The sequence below is a fragment of the Hypanus sabinus genome, chromosome 7 (assembly GCF_030144855.1).
Source record: "Hypanus sabinus isolate sHypSab1 chromosome 7, sHypSab1.hap1, whole genome shotgun sequence".
NCBI classification, from domain to species: domain Eukaryota; kingdom Metazoa; phylum Chordata; class Chondrichthyes; order Myliobatiformes; family Dasyatidae; genus Hypanus; species Hypanus sabinus.
The window spans coordinates 177,286,289-177,305,598 of record NC_082712.1 but is presented as its reverse complement, the minus strand read 5'-3'; the positions used below and the strand labels follow the sequence as shown (position 1 = coordinate 177,305,598).

At 44.3% G+C, this 19,310-nt stretch overlaps 2 protein-coding genes across 9 annotated transcripts in view; both read left to right on the top strand.

The window, feature by feature from the left end:
- Positions 1 to 19,310, top strand: part of LOC132397425 (transcriptional enhancer factor TEF-1) — a 296,691-nt gene that overhangs the window by 142,577 nt on the left and 134,804 nt on the right. The gene's annotated exons all lie outside the window — the stretch shown is intronic.
- Positions 7,262 to 16,915, top strand: LOC132397424 (ABC transporter F family member 4-like). Its single transcript, XM_059976193.1, has 2 exons — positions 7,262 to 11,919; positions 12,028 to 16,915. The coding sequence occupies exons 1-2, from the start codon at positions 11,695 to 11,697 to the stop codon at positions 13,393 to 13,395; spliced, it is 1,593 nt and encodes a 530-aa protein (XP_059832176.1). The 5' UTR covers positions 7,262 to 11,694; the 3' UTR covers positions 13,396 to 16,915.

The window sequence follows — 19,310 nt, the reverse complement described above, 5'->3', positions numbered from 1 at the left end:
CAGGCCTCGGTACAGGAACTGCTCTTGCAGAGGGTTGTGGACACAGCTCAGTCATTGTGAAAACTAGCCTTCCCTCTGTGGACTCTGCATTTTCTGCCGACTAATCAATCAGAACCCCTTTCCACCGGGCAGAAGGTACGAAGGCTTGAAAACGTGTACCATCAGGCTCAAGGGCTGCTTCTATCCCCCTGTTCAGAATCATTGGCGTGTGTCACGAAACTTGTTGTTTTGTGGCAGCAGTAGATTGTGATTTATCATTTTTTTAATTAGGTATTACAATAAATGTATATTAAAATTAAATTTAAGTAGTGCATAAGGAAAGCCAAAAGATGAGAAAAAAATACTGGTCATGGGTTCAATGTCCATTCAGAAATCTGATGGTGGAGGGGAAGAAGGTGTTCCTGAATTGTTGAGTTTGTGTCTTCAGACTCCTGTATCTCCTCCCTGATGGCAGCAATGAGAAGAGAGCACGTCCTGGTTGACAGGGGTCCTTAATGATGGATGCCACCTTTCTGAGGCATCACCTTTTGAAGGTGTCCTTGATCCTGGGGAGACTAGTGCCCATGATGAAGCCGGCTGAGTTTACAACCTCCTCCAGCTTTTTCTGACCTTCCATACCAGACAGCAATGCAACCAGCCAGAATGCTCTCCACTGTTATAGAACTCTTGAAAGATCCTCTTGTACATTAAATATAAACTCTTCATCTCTCAATTTACCTCATCATGTCTCCTGCACCTGCTTGTCCACCAGACCTGCACATTGTAACTGTAACTCTGTATTCTGTTCCCATTTTTCCCTTTGTACCATCTCGGATGTCCTGATGTGGTGAAGTGATCTGTAAGCAAAACAGAAGTTTTTCCTCTCTATCTCTGTGCACATGACAATATGAAACCAGCCATGTTATCATTAAACGGTGCTACCTGGTTCCCTCATCCTTCCGGAGAGGAGGGTCCATGGTAATGTTGCAGTCTGCACAATGCTGTTACAGCTCAGGGCGTCGGAGAACGGAGTTAACTTTCTGCATCCTCTCTAAGAAGCTTGTCCATCCTTTCTGTGAGTGTGTGGGTTTCCTCCAGGTGCTCTGGTTTCCTTCCACAGCCCAAAGTCACCGGTTAGTTGGTTAATTGGTCATTCTACCATGATTATGCTAGGGTTAAATAAGGTGGGTCACTGAGTGATACAGCTAGTTCCATGCTGTATCTCTTGGGGAAAAAAGTCCCTCCTTCCCCATCCGACTTCCCTTTGACTTCAGACCCACGACTGTGGAGTTGACTGGGCCTCTGAAGTGGCCAAGCAAGCCGAGGTGTATAGGGTTCAATGGTCAGTGTGTTGGCATTGTTATTGCATCCCACATCCTCAAAACAAAACAAAGGAAAAATCTTTGAACCAGCATCACACAATACAGTGGATTCCGGTTAATTCGGCTTTGGTTAATTGGCTAATTGGCGCAACTGCTTATTTGTGACAACTCTTTCAGAACAAAAGCAAATTGAGCAAATTTCTGGGATTCCATTTGTTTATTTGGGATACAGCCATTTAATTAGGATAGGAGATCGTAGTCATGTGCACTTGTGTGGCCGTGAGATTCTACACTGTGCTTATGGTGAGCAGTTGCTTGTGTTGTGTTGTCCATTTGGGCCAAATGGATGTGATTATTGATAAGTTTGTGCTTTTGACTGTAAAAAAATTTCTTGAGACCCTTGCCATGAAAGGACATTGACACTAGCTGAAAAAATTACCCTACTGGACCAAATTAAAAGCCATCCGCCTAACACCATCCACCATCAGCTGGCGGACATAACTGGTGTGCCAAAATCTACAGATGCACGCTGATCATCAGCAAGATAAACCTTGAGAAGAATGGGCATTATGCAAAGGACAACAGGAACATCCCAAAAAAGAAAGTATGAAGGTAAGGATCCTGATGTGGCGGAGGATCTCATTCAGTGGTTTTCCATTGTAACTGGATGAGGTGTTCACGCCAGTGGAGCAACGTTAAAAAAACAAGTCAGAGAAGCTAGCAAAGTATCTGGGTTACGAAGATTTTAAAGCAACTGATGGTTGGTTGTCTTGATGGAAATGTAGGCACAACATTACTTTGAAGAAAGCACGTGACAAGATTGTTCTGTTGCTTTAAGTGCAGAAACATGGAAATCTACAGAACTCCCCAACTTGCTTCAACAGTTCTGTGCAGATGACATCTACAATGCCAATGAAACGGGCCTTTTTATAAAAATCGTGCCACACTGGATGGTTTCCTGTGCTACAAATACACAGCACTATTTGGTTCAAAGAAAGCAATGGGTCACATAACTCAGTTGTGTTTTTCAAATATGTCAGGAACGAATAAAAGGAATTGCTGGTTATTGGGAAAAGTATTAAACCTCAATGTTTTAAGGTGCTAAGAATGGATAGTTTACCAATCGAGTACAATGCCAGCATACACTCAGTGAACTTATTAACCTCATTAACCTTTACAAACTAACACGTGGTTTTATAGTGCTGGATTAACATAGGTCATATTATAATATGTTCTGCATTAAATATGTGATTTGTTACCAGTTAAATGGTAGTTTGTCTTTTTTATACATTTTTAACTATTACCATGAAACCTTGGCTAATTGGGGCAGTCACTTAATTGGGCCAAAATGTACTATCCACCATGTGTCCCAATTAACCAAAATCCGCTGTGTATGTTGCCACACTGTTGTTTGTGGAATCCTGCTGTGCACGCACAACCTCCTGCACCGTATCTGTGCATGCATTTCAACACCTTTGTGCTATTTTGTAGATATGGTGGATATAGAGAGCACTTTGTTAATTTAGGTCTCTCTCTCTCTCACTCTGTCTGCCTCTCACTACCTCTTCCTCTCCCTCCTCTCTCTCTCTCTCTCACACACACTCTCTCTCACTCTCTTTCTCCCTCTCTCTCTCTGTCTCACTCTTTCTATCTCTCTCTCTCTCTCTCACCCTCTTTCTCGCTCTCTGTCTCTGTGTCCTTCTGTGTTTGTCTCTCTTTGATTATTTCCCATGTTCTTTACTCATATGACCCCATTTAATTGCCAAGTGCATCCGAATCCCAGCCAAGACTTGGGCACGTCTGTTATGGGAGAGTAGAAAATTGTGTAAAATGTTGTGCAGCCTACATTCTGCGCCTGCTTTAACTGCCTTTCCTTTGTCCTGCCCTTCTGTTGGCCAAGCATAGTTAATTAGCAACTGTTTCCTTGGTAACTGTTTCCTAATCCAAAACAATGTCTTATCTTCCCTTCTTGCCAGGCTCTGCTTAGTTCCCTGTTTACCTGAAGGCAGTTTTTCTCTCTTTCTCGCTCACTCTTTTTGCTCTGTTTCTCCCTCTCTGTTTCTCTCTCTTGCTCTCACTCCCTCTCTTTCAGTCTCTCTCATAATTCCTCTCTCTTATGTTCCTTCGCTCATTTTCTCACATTCTTCTCTCTCTCCCTCGTTCTTTCTCTCTCTGGCTGAGCCTTGATCTGCTACCTTAGGCCATCTAGTGAGAAATTAATTGGCAAATTGGAGCTTTCCATGGCAAGTGTGTGTTAAGATTGTCCTCGTCTGAAGATTTCATAACCATGTTCCAAAATTAGGAAAGAAAGAAAAGCAAATAGAAAAGGCCAAATCCTGTGATAATTAGAATGCAAATGCATACAAGAGGCTGCTCTGTGAGCTTGCCTTAATACTGTGCCAGGCTGCACTGCTGGAGAGTGTCCAACTGTACTGGTAGAGGAAAGTTAAACATAAGGATTTGCATTTGAAGTTTTAATTTGATTTGGCTGATAAAACTCTCCCTTTCATGATGTAGATGATGTCATCCTTTAATACAGACAAAGGCTTGATGAGACCACCCTTATTTGGCTATTGAATCTAATAGAAAACAGACTAGCTGTTAGCTCCATACAAATCCTGGCCCGCACACTGGCTTAATACTCTGGGAGCATAAACTCTGTTCATTTTTTCCCTCCCCCCCCCCCCCCCCCGTGTGTGTGTAATATGCTAAAAATGCCTGTTACTCAGAAAGCGGTGACAACGCGCAACACTCTCCGAATTTTAAATTTACTTTCTGCAACACTCCCTCCTTTTCTCAGCACGCAGGGATGTAAAGGGGAAGGAGACAGGGATGGGTTTTCCCATTACTGGGCAGGGTGGTGCCAGACCGGGTGACTAGAATTGGGCCTGTTTTTGTGCTGTGCTTATGATTCTGTTGTGGAGAGCTAAGGTACATGTGCAAGGCAATGGGAATGGCAGAATAATGGTTTGGCACAGAGTTGATGGGCTGAAGGGCCTGATTTTGAACTAAAGTGTTCTATAACTCCATGACTTTTCTGTGAATAAATTTTATTTTTATAATTAAATAAACTGCAGAGACCATAAGATATAGGATCAGAGTTAGGCCATTTGGTGCATCAAGTCTGCCATTTCATCATGACTGACCCATTTTCCCTTTCTGCTTCAATCTCCGGCTTTCTCCCAATATCCCATCATACCATGACCAATCCAGAATCTATTAACCTGTGACTTGGCCTCCGCAGCCGCCTGTGGCAATGACTTCCACAGATTCACCACTCTGGCTAAAGGAATTCCTCTTCAACTCCGTTCTAAAAGGGCATCCCTCTATTCTGAGAACCTCTGGTCTTGCACTCCCTCGCTGTAGAAAAAATCCTCTCCACATCCACTCTATTGAGGCCTTTCAACATTCAATAGGTTTCAATGAAGCCACCCCTCATTCTTCTGAATTCCAGTGAGTAGAGGCCCAGGACTATCAAACGCTCCTCATATAGCAAGGCTTTCAATCCCAGTGTGGTAGGAGACCAGTGGAGCATCACTGACAAGTACTAAGTGGACCAACTTGTCCCATTTGCAGTGCATCCCCATTCCCCTTCCCATTGCCTCACTGACCAGTCCACCCTCAGCTTTCCTTCAGTGCTGGGTGAGGCCCAACACAAACTAGGGGAACAGCTCCATGTGTTCCACCTTGGGAGTCCGTAATCCAAAGACAGCAATAATAAGTGTTCCCATTTTAGGAAAATGGTGGCTTCTCCCCTTCTCCCCCTCCTCCTCTATGCCTTCAATATTTGATCACCCCCATCTTCAACCCCCTCCAGGTCCCAAGCACACGCACACACGCTTTATCAATTTTTTTGGTGTCTTCCCACATTCCTGAGTCGTGTGGGTTAGTAGGTTAATTGATCTATAAGACATAAGAACAGAATTAAGACATTTGGTCCATCAAGTCTGCACCACCATTCTACCATGGCTGATCTATTTTCCCTTTCAATCCCATTCTCTGCTATCTCCCCGTAACCTTTGTTGCCCTGAATTATCAAGAACATATCAACCTCTGCTTTGAGGTTGAATGTGGTAATGGATTCTACAAATTCACCATCTTCTGGCTAAAGAATTTCCTCCTCCTCCCTGTTTTAAATGGACATCCCTGTATTCTGAAGCTGAAGTGAAGGTCTAGACTGACATTGTACTGTGCCTATTGTCTTGTTTACTAATTATTGTGCTGCCCTGCACTGTTTTGTGCACTTTATGTAGCCTTGTCCAGGTCTGTAGTCAAGTGCAGTTTTTATGTTGTTTTACGTAGTCTAGTGTAGTCTTGTAGTCTCTCATGATCTAGTGTAGTTTTGTGTTGTTTCATGTAGCACTATGGTCCTGGAGGAATGTTGTTTCATTTTTACTGTGTACTGTACCAGCAGTTTATGGTCAAAATGACAATAAAAGCAACTTGAACTTGTGCCTTCTGGTCCTGGACTGTCCCACCATAGGAAACATCCTCTCCACTTCCCCTCAAGGCCATTCAATATTTGATAGGTTTCAATGAGATTCCCACATCATTCTTCTAAACTCCAATAAGTGCATGCTCAGAGCCATCAAACACTCCTCCTGATGCGTCTCTAAAACTAAAGAGTCTAACTGTTTTGTTGATTGTACCATGAAGTTGATGTATGGAGGTGGTTAGACAAACACTGAGCCTTGTTTGCTGACTACTATAGAGGTTGTTGCCCTGAATTTGGTGTGTTCCTCCTACATAACAGGAGGATAGAGTGATGATGGTTTAGAGATGCATGTGGGCAGGGATGACAGATTTCCTAACTGAAGGAAATTTGGGTCAGATCCTGACCTCAGCCACTATATTTGTGGAGATTGTACGTTCTTGCTGTGACTGGGTTTTTCCCAGTTCTCTGGTTTCCTCCCACACCCCAGAGATGTGCAGCTTGTGGGTTAATTGGTCACTGGAAATTATTTTCAGTGTGTAGCTGAGAGTTGGAAGTTGGAGAAGGCTGACAGACTGTAGGAAGAGTGGAATTGGTGGAGGATTATGTATACTGAGAGGTGGAAACTGGGTGAGGCTGACAGACTGTGGAATTGATATAGGATTAGAATGAATGGGAGTAAAATGGTGGCGTAGTGATTAGTATAGCACTTCACAGTGCAAGCAACCCCGGTTCATTTCCTACCAGTGTCTGTAAGGAGTTTGTATGAATTCGCTGTGACTGAGTTTCCTCCAGATTCTGCGGTTTCTTCCCACGTTCCAAAGACATGCGGCTTAATTGGTTGAACTACTGGAGTAAACTACGAAACTCTTAACTGCTTGGTTATAAACACAAGAGATTCTGCAGATGCTGGAAATCCAGAGCAACACACAAAATGATGGAGGACTCAGCAGGTCAGGCAGCATCCATGGAGAGGAATAGACAGTGGGCAATTTGGGCCAAGACCCTTCATCAGGACTGGAATTAACTACCTGGTTAGTTGGTCCGATGGGTGTAATTGATTGATGTGGCTCATTCGGCTGGAAGGGCCTGTTACTCTGCTGTAGTTCTCAAGAAAATAAATAGGCGGTCAATGGTCAGCAGGGACTCAGTGGGCTGAAGGGCCAGTTCATGTACCATGTCTCTCTCTGACAGGATTTTGGAACAAGCATGATCTTTCCATGTTCATGTTACTGGTCTATCATTGATTCTATTATGGTTATTGGATTTATTAAGTATGCCTGCAAGAAAATGACTCTCAGGGTTGTATATGGTGACATACATGTCCTTTGATAATAAACTTACTTTGAAAATTTACATGTCTGCTCATTCTCCTATGCTCCAGGGAGTAAAGTCCTAACCTATTCAACCTTTCCCTATAACTCAGGTCCTAAAATCCCATTAATGTTCTTTGCTGCAACGTACAGATGCAGAGAGCATGGGCAAACAGTTTCCTATTAAAAAAAATTATTTTAGTGGTACGGCAAGGAGTAGGCCATTCCAGCCTTTTGAACAATACTGCCCCAGACAACCCCTCAACAACCCTGATTAACCCTAACCTAATCATGGGACAATGTGCAATGTGCAATTAACCTACCCGGTACTGTACGCCTTTGGACTAAGGGAGGAAATATGAGCATCCAGAGGAAACCCACGCATTCCACAGGGAAGGATGTACAGAGGCTCCTTAAAGACCGGCTTTGGAATTGAATCCCATAAGATATAGGAGCAGAATTAGGCCATTCAGCCCAGCAAGCCTGTTCTGTGAACTCCCTGAGCTGTAATAGCATCATACTGACTACTGTGACTATAATGAGAGAGATTAACTCTTGGCTAGATTGAAAGGTCTAGAAAGAATGGATGTGGATAAGTTGTTTCCTAGAGCCTAAAACCAGAGGGCTCATCCTCAGAATAGAGGGACGTCCATTTAGAACAGAGGTGAGTAATTTCTATACTGTATCTCTAAGACATAGGAGCAGAATTTGGTGACACAGCCCATTGAGTCTGCACAACCATTCCATCACAACTAATTTATTATCCCTCTCAATCCTATTCTCCTGTCTTCTCCCCTTAACCTTTGGCACCCTTACTAATCAAGAACCTATCCACCTCTGCTTTAAATATACTCAATGACTTGATCTCCACAGCTGCCTGTGGCAATGAATTCCACAGATTCACTACCCTCCAGCTAAACAAATTCCTCCTCATCTTTGTTCTAAATGGACATTCTTGAATACTGAGTCTGTACCCTCTGGTCACGTTGTTTATTTAGTGATGCACAGTGGAGAGGGCCCTTTGAGCAAAGGAAACAATCTGTCCACGTCCACTCATCTAGGCTTTTCAATATCCAATACTATATTCAATATACCGGGAGTTCCCAATCTTTTTTTATGCCATGGACCAATACCATAAGGAAGGGGTCTGGCAGTTCCTGAACAGACAGTTGCTGTGGGTTTGGAAGAATGAGATCTTTCTTATTCTTCTAAATCTGTGGAATTCATTGCCACAGCATCTGTCTATTAGAAGCTGCACAGTCAAAATAAATTCTGAGGGAACATTTGGAAGGATGCCTGGTGAAATTTCACAGAAAAGTCATTAAAATGAAGAGTCACTGAACGAAATCATTACTAAATTAGGAATGTCTGCAAGCCCAGTGTAAGTAATAGCATCTTCACCCCAAGGTGAAGATTGCACCACTTACAAACCATTTCTTCAGTTATGTATTCCAAATTAATTGATTCAGAGAGGAGTTTTGACCTGGAACTTAATATAGATTGTTACTTGCTAATACATTCATTTTCCTCGCTGCGGAGTGCTTTGTGAGTTGGGTCACAGAATGATTTCCATTCGGGGTCAAGTACAGTTGAAACTTCTGGATCAGGATTACTCCTGGGAAGCTGCAGCTGCTTAAAGATGATTTCTTTTTTATCACGTCGACTGAAACCTTGAGACATACAGTGAAATGCGTTGTTTGCATCAGTGACCAGTGCAGTCTGAGGATGTGCTGGGGGCTGCTCAAGTGTCACCAACATAGCATGCTCACAGTTTACTAATCTGAATCCTAATTAGTGCATCTTTGGAATGAGGGAGGAAACTGGAATGTTCAGAGGAGACCACGTGGTCACTGGGGGAACGTGCAAACTCCTGTCTGTCAGCGGAGGGAATCGAGCCCAGATTCGTGGTCACTTGCGCTCTGAAGCACTGTCCTGTCACTGCGCAACTCTATAAGAGAGGAAAGCCTTTGTGTCCTCTTCCCCAGGCAGGAAGCCCCCGTGGCTTCCAGCACTGTGAGCCATGTTCACAGATTAGATTTATTTGCACATCGCCACATACAGTAAAGTGCATCTCCTCCAGAAGTCAGTACCCACACTGGTGCAGTACTTCAGCTTATGTTGTACAAAATCAAAGTAAATCTGTTATCAAAGTACATATCCGTCACCACAGCATTGATTTTCTTGCAGGCATTTACAGGAAAATAAAGCTGTGAGAAAACTGTACATAAAAATTGGCAAACAACAAATGTGCAAAAGGAGACATTGTGCAAATAAAATATTGGAATAATACTGAGCACATGAGTTGTAGCATCCCTGAAAGTGAATCTGCAGGTTGTGGAATGAGTTCGGTGTCGAGGTGAGTGAAGTTATCTCCTCTGGTTTAGTGGGATCCGAGGCTGCTGTACCTCTTGCCTGATGATAACAGTGTGGAGAGAGCAAGACCTAGATCCCTGAAGATGGACTGAATCAAGATTCAAAGTACGTTTATTATTAAAGTACATATGTAGAAAACAACCCTGAGATTCACCTTCCCACAGACAACCACAAAACAAAGAAAAACATCAAACACTCCCCCCCCCAACGTGCGACAAAAAAAAGATCAAACATCAAAAAAGACGAGCGAAAAACCAAGAATATAATACATCAAGCCACAAAATCACTGAACGGTCCAGTAATGTTCAGTTCAGTCCAGCGAGGTGTCATTTATTGACTGCAGGCCGCAGAGCCAGTCTGCCCCAATTAAATATTGCTCAGTATAGAAACAAACAGGAGCGACCAGAAGCCAGAGCCACAATACAGTGTGAACTGTGGAGTCCAAACCACAAACCACGTTGATTAGACCTTGCCCAAGTGCCAGGACTCCTGCTACATTGACATGAGGGAGAGAGACCATTCAAGTGCGTCCTTTGGGGGCAGTGGAGAGAGAGACCATCAGGTCAGCACTGAACACCCTCTCGTCCTCTTTGATTTCAATCATCCTCAATGTTTTAATCAGCAAAATCGGCGAGAAATGGAGTTGGTTATGGTCTGCAGGCTCCTTGGCCTTTAGGTCACACACTTCACAGGAAACGTCAGCAAGGCACCAGATCACTTGGTTGGCCCGAAAACATACCATCAAAATATATGTAGATCGCACCCTCCAATTTTAGCAGAATCATATTTGAAAGAAGTACTGAAAGTAGTAGTTTTGTTGGCTTGGATTATGGGCTTGAAGTAACTCATGGACACATGGTTTTGTCTTCTGCATTTCGATTTTTGTTTATTGTTGCAGTGAAGAACTTTGAGTTGAAGGGGGCAATGTGACTTTGATTAATTTCATTAACGGTCTAATCCAAGGATGGATAAATGTGCTCAGTTACCTTATAGCCACACACACAAAATGCAGGAGGAGCTCAGAAGGTCAGGTAGCATCTATGGAAATGAAGAAACGGTTAACATTTCGGGCTGAGACCCTGCCCCACAACTGGAAAGAGGCCAGAATAAAAAGGTGGTGGGGAGGGAAGATAAAGGGCCAGAGAGGAAGGAATCTGATAGGAGAAGACCAATGGAGAAAGGGAAGGATGAAGGGACTCGGGGAGGTGACAGGCAGGTGAGAGGAGATAAGTGGCCAGGGTGGGGAAGAGAGGAGGGTGAGAGGTATTTTTTTTTACCAGAAGGACATGTCCTTGGAGAGGGAGGAGGCCTTTTGGCCCATCTTGTGTATGCCAGCACACAGGATAGAAATCCTATCTGCCTCATTTTCCCCTTGCTTTCCAGTAGCCTCTGCAGCTTATTCCTTACACATTCATCAACTTTCCTTTGAGTGTATCGCTGTTCATCCACATAGTTAATTGCAAGCAGCATGACAAATAGCCAAGAGTGGAGGGAAAGGTGTCTCGTGTTCTGGTCTTCAGTCAAGGCGCTGAGTACAGGAGCTTGGGCATTTTGTTACAACTGCATAAATTGTTGGCGAGGCTACACTTGGCAGTCATGTGCAAAGTTTCCTCACCCTGAAGAGGAAATTAGAAAGAGTGCGGAGAAGGTTTGCAAGGGTCACGAGGATTTTATCTTCTGCCCCCTTCATTTCAGTTGAAGAAGGGTCTTGGCCCGAGAGGTTGACTGTTTATTCATTTCCATAGACGCTGCCTGGCCTGCTGAGTTCCTCCAGCATTTTGTGTGTGTTGCTTTGGATTTCCAGCATCTGCAGAATCTCTTGTGTTTTAAGATTTACGAAGATTTTGCCAGGACAAGAGGGAGAGTTTGACCAGGCTTGATCCTTATTCTTTGGGACATTGAAGAATGAGAGGTGACTTTAGAAGTGTTTGAAATGAAAGGCTAGAATAAGTTGAAAGGCAGGTAAGGAGGATAACAACTTTTCCCCAGGATAAGTGAGGGGCTGAGGTTTAGAGTGAGATAAGAAAGATTTACAAGGACCTGAGGGGCAGCTTTTTCACATAGAGGGTGGTGTGTGTAATATGAAGTAATTGAGGAAGGTACAATACTAATAACTAAGAAGCCCCATATCCCCAGGAGCAGCAGAATAAATCTCTCTCAAGCATTGACATTGCTCCGAAGGTATGGTACCCAGAACTGAGTGCAGTGTTCTACTGAGGCTATTGATTGAATGCCAGTTTGAGAATGGGGCCCCATTAATGACAATATTCTTGAGATGTGTGAAAATCGCGTGGTGAGACAAGTCCAAGCAGTAAAAATTGTATTTTCTAGTCATTCATGGGATTGTTGTGCTTGTAAGTGTCTGATATCTGTTTTGTGGAGGGAGAGGGGTATATTGGAAAACGAGGGACAACGGGATGGAGTGTCATGCAGTGGGAGCGAGGTGTGGATGGACGAGGAAGAGCAGAGGGATGGAGTGTGTCCTGTGGAGAGAGGGAGTGTGTGGATGGATGGGGAAGAGCAGAGGGATGGAGTGTGTCATGTGGAGTGGGAGGTGTGGATGGACGAGGAAGAGCAGAGGGAGGGAATGTGTCATGCAGAGTGGGAGGTGTGGATGGACGAGGAAGAGCAGAGGGATGGAGTGTGTCCTGTGGAGAGAGGGAGTGTGTGGGTGGATGGGGAACAGCAGAGGGATGGAGTGAGTCATGCGGAGTGGGAGGTGTGGATGGATGAGGAAGAGCAGAGGGAGGGAATGTGTCATGCGGAGTGGGAGGTGTGGATGGACGAGGAAGAGCAGAGGGATGGAGTGTGTCCTGTGGAGAGAGGGAGTGTGTGGGTGGACGAGGAAGAGCAGAGGGATGGAGTGTGTCCTGTGGAGAGAGGGAGTGTGTGGGTGGATGAGGAAGAGCAGAGGGATGGAGTGAGTCATGCGGAGTGGGAGGTGTGGGTGGACGAGGAAGAGCAGAGGGATGGAGTGTGTCCTGTGGAGAGAGGGAGTGTGTGGATGGATGGGGAAGAGCAGAGGGATGGAGTGAGTCATGCGGAGTGGGAGGTATGGATGGACGAGGAAGAGCAGAGGGATGGAGTGTGTCCTTTGGAAGGAGGGTGTGTGTGGATTGATGTGGAAGAGCGGTGGGAGGGATTGTGTCCTGTGGAGTGGGAGGTGTGGATGGACATGGAAGAGCAGAGGGATGGAGTGTGTCCTGTGGAGAGAGGGAGTGTGTGGGTGGATGAGGAAGAGCAGAGGGATGGAGTGAGTCATGCGGAGTGGGTGGTGTGGATGGACGAGGAAGAGCAGAGGGAGGGAATGTGTCCTGTGGGGAGAGGGAGTGTGTGGGTGGATGAGGAAGAGCAGAGGGATGGAGTGAGTCATGCGGAGTGGGAGGTATGGATGGACGAGGAAGAGCAGAGGGATGGAGTGTGTCCTGTGGAGAGAGGGAGTGTGTGGGTGGATGAGGAAGAGCAGAGGGATGGAGTGTGTCCTGTGGAGAGAGGGAGTGTGTGGATGGATGGGGAAGAGCAGAGGGATGGAGTGAGTCATGCGGAGTGGGAGGTATGGATGGACGAGGAAGAGCAGAGGGATGGAGTGTGTCCTTTGGAAGGAGGGTGTGTGTGGATTGATGTGGAAGAGCGGTGGGATGGAGTGTGTCCTGTGGAGAGAGGGAGTGTGTGGATGGATGGGGAAGAGCAGAGGGATGGAGTGAGTCATGCGGAGTGGGAGGTATGGATGGACGAGGAAGAGCAGAGGGATGGAGTGTGTCCTTTGGAAGGAGGGTGTGTGTGGATTGATGTGGAAGAGCGGTGGGAGGGATTGTGTCCTGTGGAGTGGACATGGAAGAGCAGAGGGATGGAAGGTGTCCTGTGGAGAGAGGGGGTGTTTCCTTTGGAGGGAGGGCGTGTGTGGATGGATGGGGAAGAGGAGAGGGAGGGGGAGTGTAGATTGATGTGGAAGAGCAGAGGGAGGGATTGTTCTTGAAATTTAATCTGTGTAAATTTAAACCATGCTTGAGGGCAAAATCATGCTTTTGTGCAGTTTCCTAAAGCTGTTGAAATATTTAAGGTGTATGCTTTTCCAGGAAATTTTAAAATTGTTTTGCTTCTGGCTCAAGGAGTTTTGGTTTGCTAAATGCATTGGACCACAGTTTTCATCTGCCTCTCGCAGAATGACTTATCTTTGTTCAAGTTGTGATCCTATGGAGCTCCATTTTGTCTTATTCCAGAAGAGAAAGCCTCAATGGTTGGGGTGGGTCTGGGAGTCAAATAGTGTGTAAAGTGCGTGGGCTGCTCTCAAGTTACACCATTTACGTGGCTCCTGCTGCCCTGAACTTTGTTGTCAGGCAGGTCTGACTGAAGGCCCAATAAATTAACACTTTCCCAACTGAGTGTCTTGTACAGAGACATATATTGCAGCCCAGGGCACTCAGCTCAGCAGCAACATGTTGTGTTTAACTTTCTTGTAATATTGTAAATATAAAGTTTGATTAAGCACTCTTTGATGTTTACATAATGCATCGTGGGACTGGAAGATTACAAATGTCCCTCCACTCTTTAAGAAGTAAAAGAAAGGAAATTATAGGCCAATTAGCCTAACCTCAGTGGTTGGGAATTTGTGGAGTCAATAATTATGGATGAGGTTTCGGGGTACTCGCAGACTAATGATAAAATAAGTCAAAGTCAGCATAGTTTCTGTAAAGGGAAGTCTTGCCCAACAAATCTGTTAGAGTTCTTCGAAGAAGTAACAAGCAGGGTGGACAAAGGAGAGGCAGATGATGTCATTTACTTGGGTTTTCAGAAGGCATTTGGTAAGGTGTCACACATGAGGCTGCTTGTTTCATATTCTGCATGGAGGTCGGTGACCAGTGGTGTTCCACAGGGATCTGTTCTGGGACCCCTCCTCTTTGTGATGTTTTATAAAGGACCTGATGAGGAAATAGAAGGGTGGGTTAGTAAGTTTGCTAAGACACAAAAGTCAGGGGTGTTGTGGATCGTCTGGAGGGTTGTCAGAGGTTACAGCGGGACATTGATAGTTTGCAGAATTGGGCTGAGAAGTGACAGCTGGAATTCAATCCAGATAAGAGTGAAGGTGTTCATTTCAGTAGGTCAAATTTGAAGACAATACAATATTGGCAGTGTGGAGGATCAGCGATATTTTGGGGTCCATGTCCATAAGCTGCTGTACAGGTTGACAGTGTTGTTAAGAAGGTGTATGGTGTGATGACCTTCATCAGTCTTGGGATTGAGTTCAAGAGCTGTGAGGTAATGTTATAGCTATATAAGACCATACTTGGACCCCACTTGGAGTACTGTGTTCAGTTCTGGTCACTTCGCTACAGGAAGTATGTGGAAACTATAGAAAGGGTGCAGAGGAGAATTATAAGGATGTTGCCTGGATTTGAGAGCCTGCCTTATGAGAATAGACTTATGAGAATAGATAGAGTGAACTTGGCCTTATCTCCTTGGAGTGACGGAGGATGAGAAGTGACCTGAATTGTGTGAATTTGCATGGAAATAGGTACAAGGGGGATGTCAGAGGTAAGTTTTTCACACAGAGAGTAGTGGGTGCATGGAATGCACTGCCAGAGATGATGGTGGAGGCGGATACAATAGGGTCTTTTAAGAGACTCTTAGCACATGGAGCTTAGAAAAATAGAGGACTATGCGGTAGAGGAATTCTAGACAGTTTCTAGAGTAAGTTACATGGTCAGCACAGCATTGTGGGCTGAAGGGCCTGTAATGTGCTGTAGATTTCTATGTTCTGCATTTCTCTCCTCCCCCACCCCTCTCTTCTCTCTGCTGTGGCATACTTTGGGTCTTGGTCCAATTTTCGGGTAAGGGTGATGATAAACACAGCTGTCTGTAATGCTCTTCAAAGTTTAAACAAAATGGTCCAATTTGTTGTGAATTTCATGGCCTTTAATGGTTACCTTTTATTAATTCCTTGCGAAGTATTAATTTTGGTGGCCATTCAGAACTTTTACCTTTATTTATGGCAGTGTTAGAGACAATCTGAGTATATAGTTGGAGGGGGATTATGGGAATGGTGAAGAGTCTGCCATGGACATTGATGGGATGTCCATTTAGGAGGAGGGATTTCTTTAGTCAAAGGGTGATGAATTTGTGGAATTCATATACCACAGACAGCTTTAGAGGCCAAGGCATTGGGTATATTTAAAGTGGAGGTCGATAGGTTCTTGATTAGTCAGGGCATTAAAGATGACGAGGAGAAGTCTGGAGAATGGGATTGAGAGGGAAAGTAAATCAGCCATGATGGAATGGTGAAGCTAACTCGATAGGCCAAATGGCCTAGTTCTGCTTCTATCTCTTATGATCCAGCTCGATTAATTTTGAAGGGTTGTCTAAAACACTGGCCAGTAAGCCAGTAAAGCATTTACAGTGAAGTTTCCAAATGAAAACATCCTGGAATAGTCATGGAAATTTGGGGAAAGTTCAAAGTAAAATTTATTATCCCAGAGTACATACATGTCAGCACGTATAACCCTGAGACAAGTGTTTGTCATTCACTCATGGTGACCCTGTGGATAGTGTAGTTGTCCACAGGGTTTTTGTGGCAAGGTAACGGAAGGAGATTGCCAGGCCTTTCTTCCGCACAGTTACTGCTGCTGCCGAGGTTGGGATCCGACTGGATTCAGACTTGGGACCATCCGGTGCTGAAGCCACTACACCGTCGGCCAGCCACATAATTGTTAACAGGTAGTGAACTTTCAGTGGAATAGAACGTGCAAGTCAAAGGAAATTTATTATCACACTTCACATATGTCACCATAGAGTATCCTGAGATTCATTTTCTTGCAGGCATTTAAAGGAAAATAGAATGAATGAAAAACCATACGTAAAGATTGACAAACAGCTAGCATTCAAAAGAAGACAAATGGTGTAAATAAAAAATAACTAATACTGAGAACTTGAGTTGTAGAGTCCTTGAAAGTGAGGCCATAGAAGTGGAATTATTTCAGTGTTGAGGTGAGTGAACTTATCCCCTCTGGTTCAAGAGCCTGAAGGATGAGGGGTAATAACTGTTTCTGAACCTGGTGGTGTGAGACCCAAGGCTTCTGTACCTTCTTCCTGATGGCAGCAGTGAGAAGAGAGCATGGTCTGGATGGTGGGGGTCCCTGATGATGGATGCTGCTTTCTTGTGACTCTGCTCAATGCACAGTAGATGTGTTCGGAGTCAGGGAGGGCTTTTCCTGTGATGGACTGGGCTGAATGCACCACTTTCCTTGTTTTCCCATTGCTGGGCATTGGTATTTCTACACTAGGCTGTGATGCAACCAGTCAGGATACTATCCACTGTGCATCTATGGAAGTTTGTAAAAGTTTTGGGTGACATGCCAAACCTAGGCAGACTTCTCTGAAAGTAGAAAACTCCTGATTAAAGTGTCTGCCAAAATGCTGACTGTTTATTCACCTCAATGAATGCTGCCTGACCTAAATTCCTCCAGAATTTTGTGCCCGTTGAAAACAGAACATCTTAAGGACAGGCCATATAGCACCTTTCTTACATTAAGATGCAGACACAAAGTGCTTTACATAGATTGTAAAGATACATCAATATAGTCATAAAAATATGAGACAAAATTTAAAATTGTAAAATGACATTATATTGAATAAAATGTAATCAAATATACCAAATTATATAAATGTAATATCAACAGATATTAAGAAATCCTATAAGTAGACCAAATTAAAGAATTAAGTTTTTAGAAGCTTTTTGAAACGTCTACAGTACTAGCCCGGTATATCTCAGTTGGCAGAGTATTCCAGATTTTTGGTGCATAAGAGCGAAAAAGCCACATCACCAGTTCTTATATGTTGGGCTCTACGAACCATTCAAGAACATTTATTATAAAAGAATATATAAATTATACAACCTTGAGATTTGCTTGCTCACAGGTTGCTACAAAGCAAGAAACTGAAAAGAACCCAATTTAAAAAAGACCAACGCCAGATGCATGAGGAAGGAAAAATCCACAAATCATGCAAAGAATTGTAGTGAACAAAAGCATTCCAAACCAAGGTGGAGTCCTCAGATCTCCAGCCTCCAGAGCAGGCTGAGAACCTCATTTATCAGTTCATCCTATTAGCGAGCACGGAGCACGGCAGCCGGGGCAGTCTTCATAGAAAGGAGTGACCATTGCGGAGAGCGAGCAAAATCGGCTCTCACCTCGGATCCTGACACCGTATGTTTTCAGCCTATCTGGGCTGGCGTTCAAATTGACCAAACAATGGAACAGCGAAAGGCTCTGGCGCCCTGGAGAGAGGAGTGTACATCGCAGAGAGCAAGCGAAATCGGCTCTCGCCTCTGATCTGGGCCGGTGTTTCGATTGTCTAAACAGTGAATCGTTCCTCACACTGGGACCCAGCTGCAGCGAAAGGCGATGCTGCCCAATGACTTGTACTGGGCCCAGATTCCACCACCCAGCCCGAAACCGCTCTCAAGTCCTTCAAATCAGTTCAGAGTGATCTGACCTTGCACGGGCATTGGAACTTCATCCCCTGAACTTGCCTTGGCATTGCTCACCCCTTCACTGTTTGCAGCAATGATTTAACACAATCTACCTCAGGAAGGGTGTTCGTGTAATGCGCTGTAAGGTTACACCGCTATTGTAATGGTTTCTCTGTAGCAGCGATGTTTGAGTTATGACTAGAGATAACAGAGCTTTGGAATGTGGAGTAATCCAGTGAGAGGGATATTGTGGTGGGCTCTGGGAGCAGGGATTTCACGGTCTTTTGCCGGCGAGAGATGAGAGAAGACGCGAATGGAAAGAGTTAGTAGACCGCTGGATGGAGTGGACTTGGAGCGAGGGTCTGAGGGTCAGCTACGCTCAGAGGAGGTCAATGGACTGAACCATGAGCTCCAATGTTGCGCATTAGACTGTTTCATGAGAATGGGCCCTTTTTCTTGTTTCTTTACTAACCATATCATCAAATTAAGAATTATAAAGCTCAATTGTTTAATCGCATATTGTGTACTGTTAGTTATTTCGTGGTACTGATTTGTAACGGGACATATCGCGCAGCACCTACCCAAACGAGATTCCTTAAGTTTGGCCGGGCCGAGGGCTGCCTTTCCCTAGATTAAGCTGCTAGCCGAACCGAGAGCTACATTCGTGATGTTTTAGTTGGATTTCTTAACTTTTAAAAAAACTGCCAAAGAGCTATTGCATGCGTTCGGTAGCGCCATCTTAACTGGCAGTTCACTGAGCAAACCAGTATTCACGGATGTAAGATTACAGTTAGGGATGTAAGGGATAGACTGTCCAAAATATATGGAACAGCTAGATTATTCAGAGCCTTAAATACAATTAAGAGTATTTTACAGTTGATCCTCAAGAACACAGGCAGCCATTGTAACGATGCCAAAATCGGTGAAATATGCTCAGGTTTTTCTTCGGTTAAAATTCTTGCTGCTACAGCTGATTTATAGCTTTCTTAGGCAGTTCTGACAAGAGTTGCTTTACAGTAGCCTAATCGGCTAAAAACAAAAGCGTGCATCAATTTTCTGCATCTTGAGATGTTAAATGAAATCAAACTCTTGCAATGTTACGTAACTGAAAGGACACAGTGTCAGTGATATGGTTAATATGTGATTTGAAATTTAGCTCAGAGCCGATAATAACGTGTAAATTCCTTACTTCTGTGTTATGGTGACTGTGCTATACTAATTAAACTTGCTTTCTTTAGCATCTAATTACACTTCACAATGTCCATATCCCTCCATTCTTTGCACATTCACAGCCTATCTAAGGGCCTTTTAAACATACATCTCTCATATCTGCCTCAGCCATCACCCCTGGCAGCACGATCCAGACACCCACCCTCTCAGTGTTTTAAAATTAAAAACTCCTACACGTTTCCTTTGAAGTTGCCTTC

What these genes read in the sequence shown, in the direction of transcription:
- LOC132397424 (XM_059976193.1), top strand. Translation starts at nt 11,695, where the DNA reads ATGTGTGAAAATCGCGTGGTGAGACAAGTCCAAGCAGTAAAAATTGTA. An exon ending in GTCCTGTGGAGAGAGGGAGT is followed by an intron (nt 11,920 to 12,027) that starts GTGTGGATGGAT and finishes GCAGAGTGGGAG; the next exon opens with GTGTGGATGGACGAGGAAGA.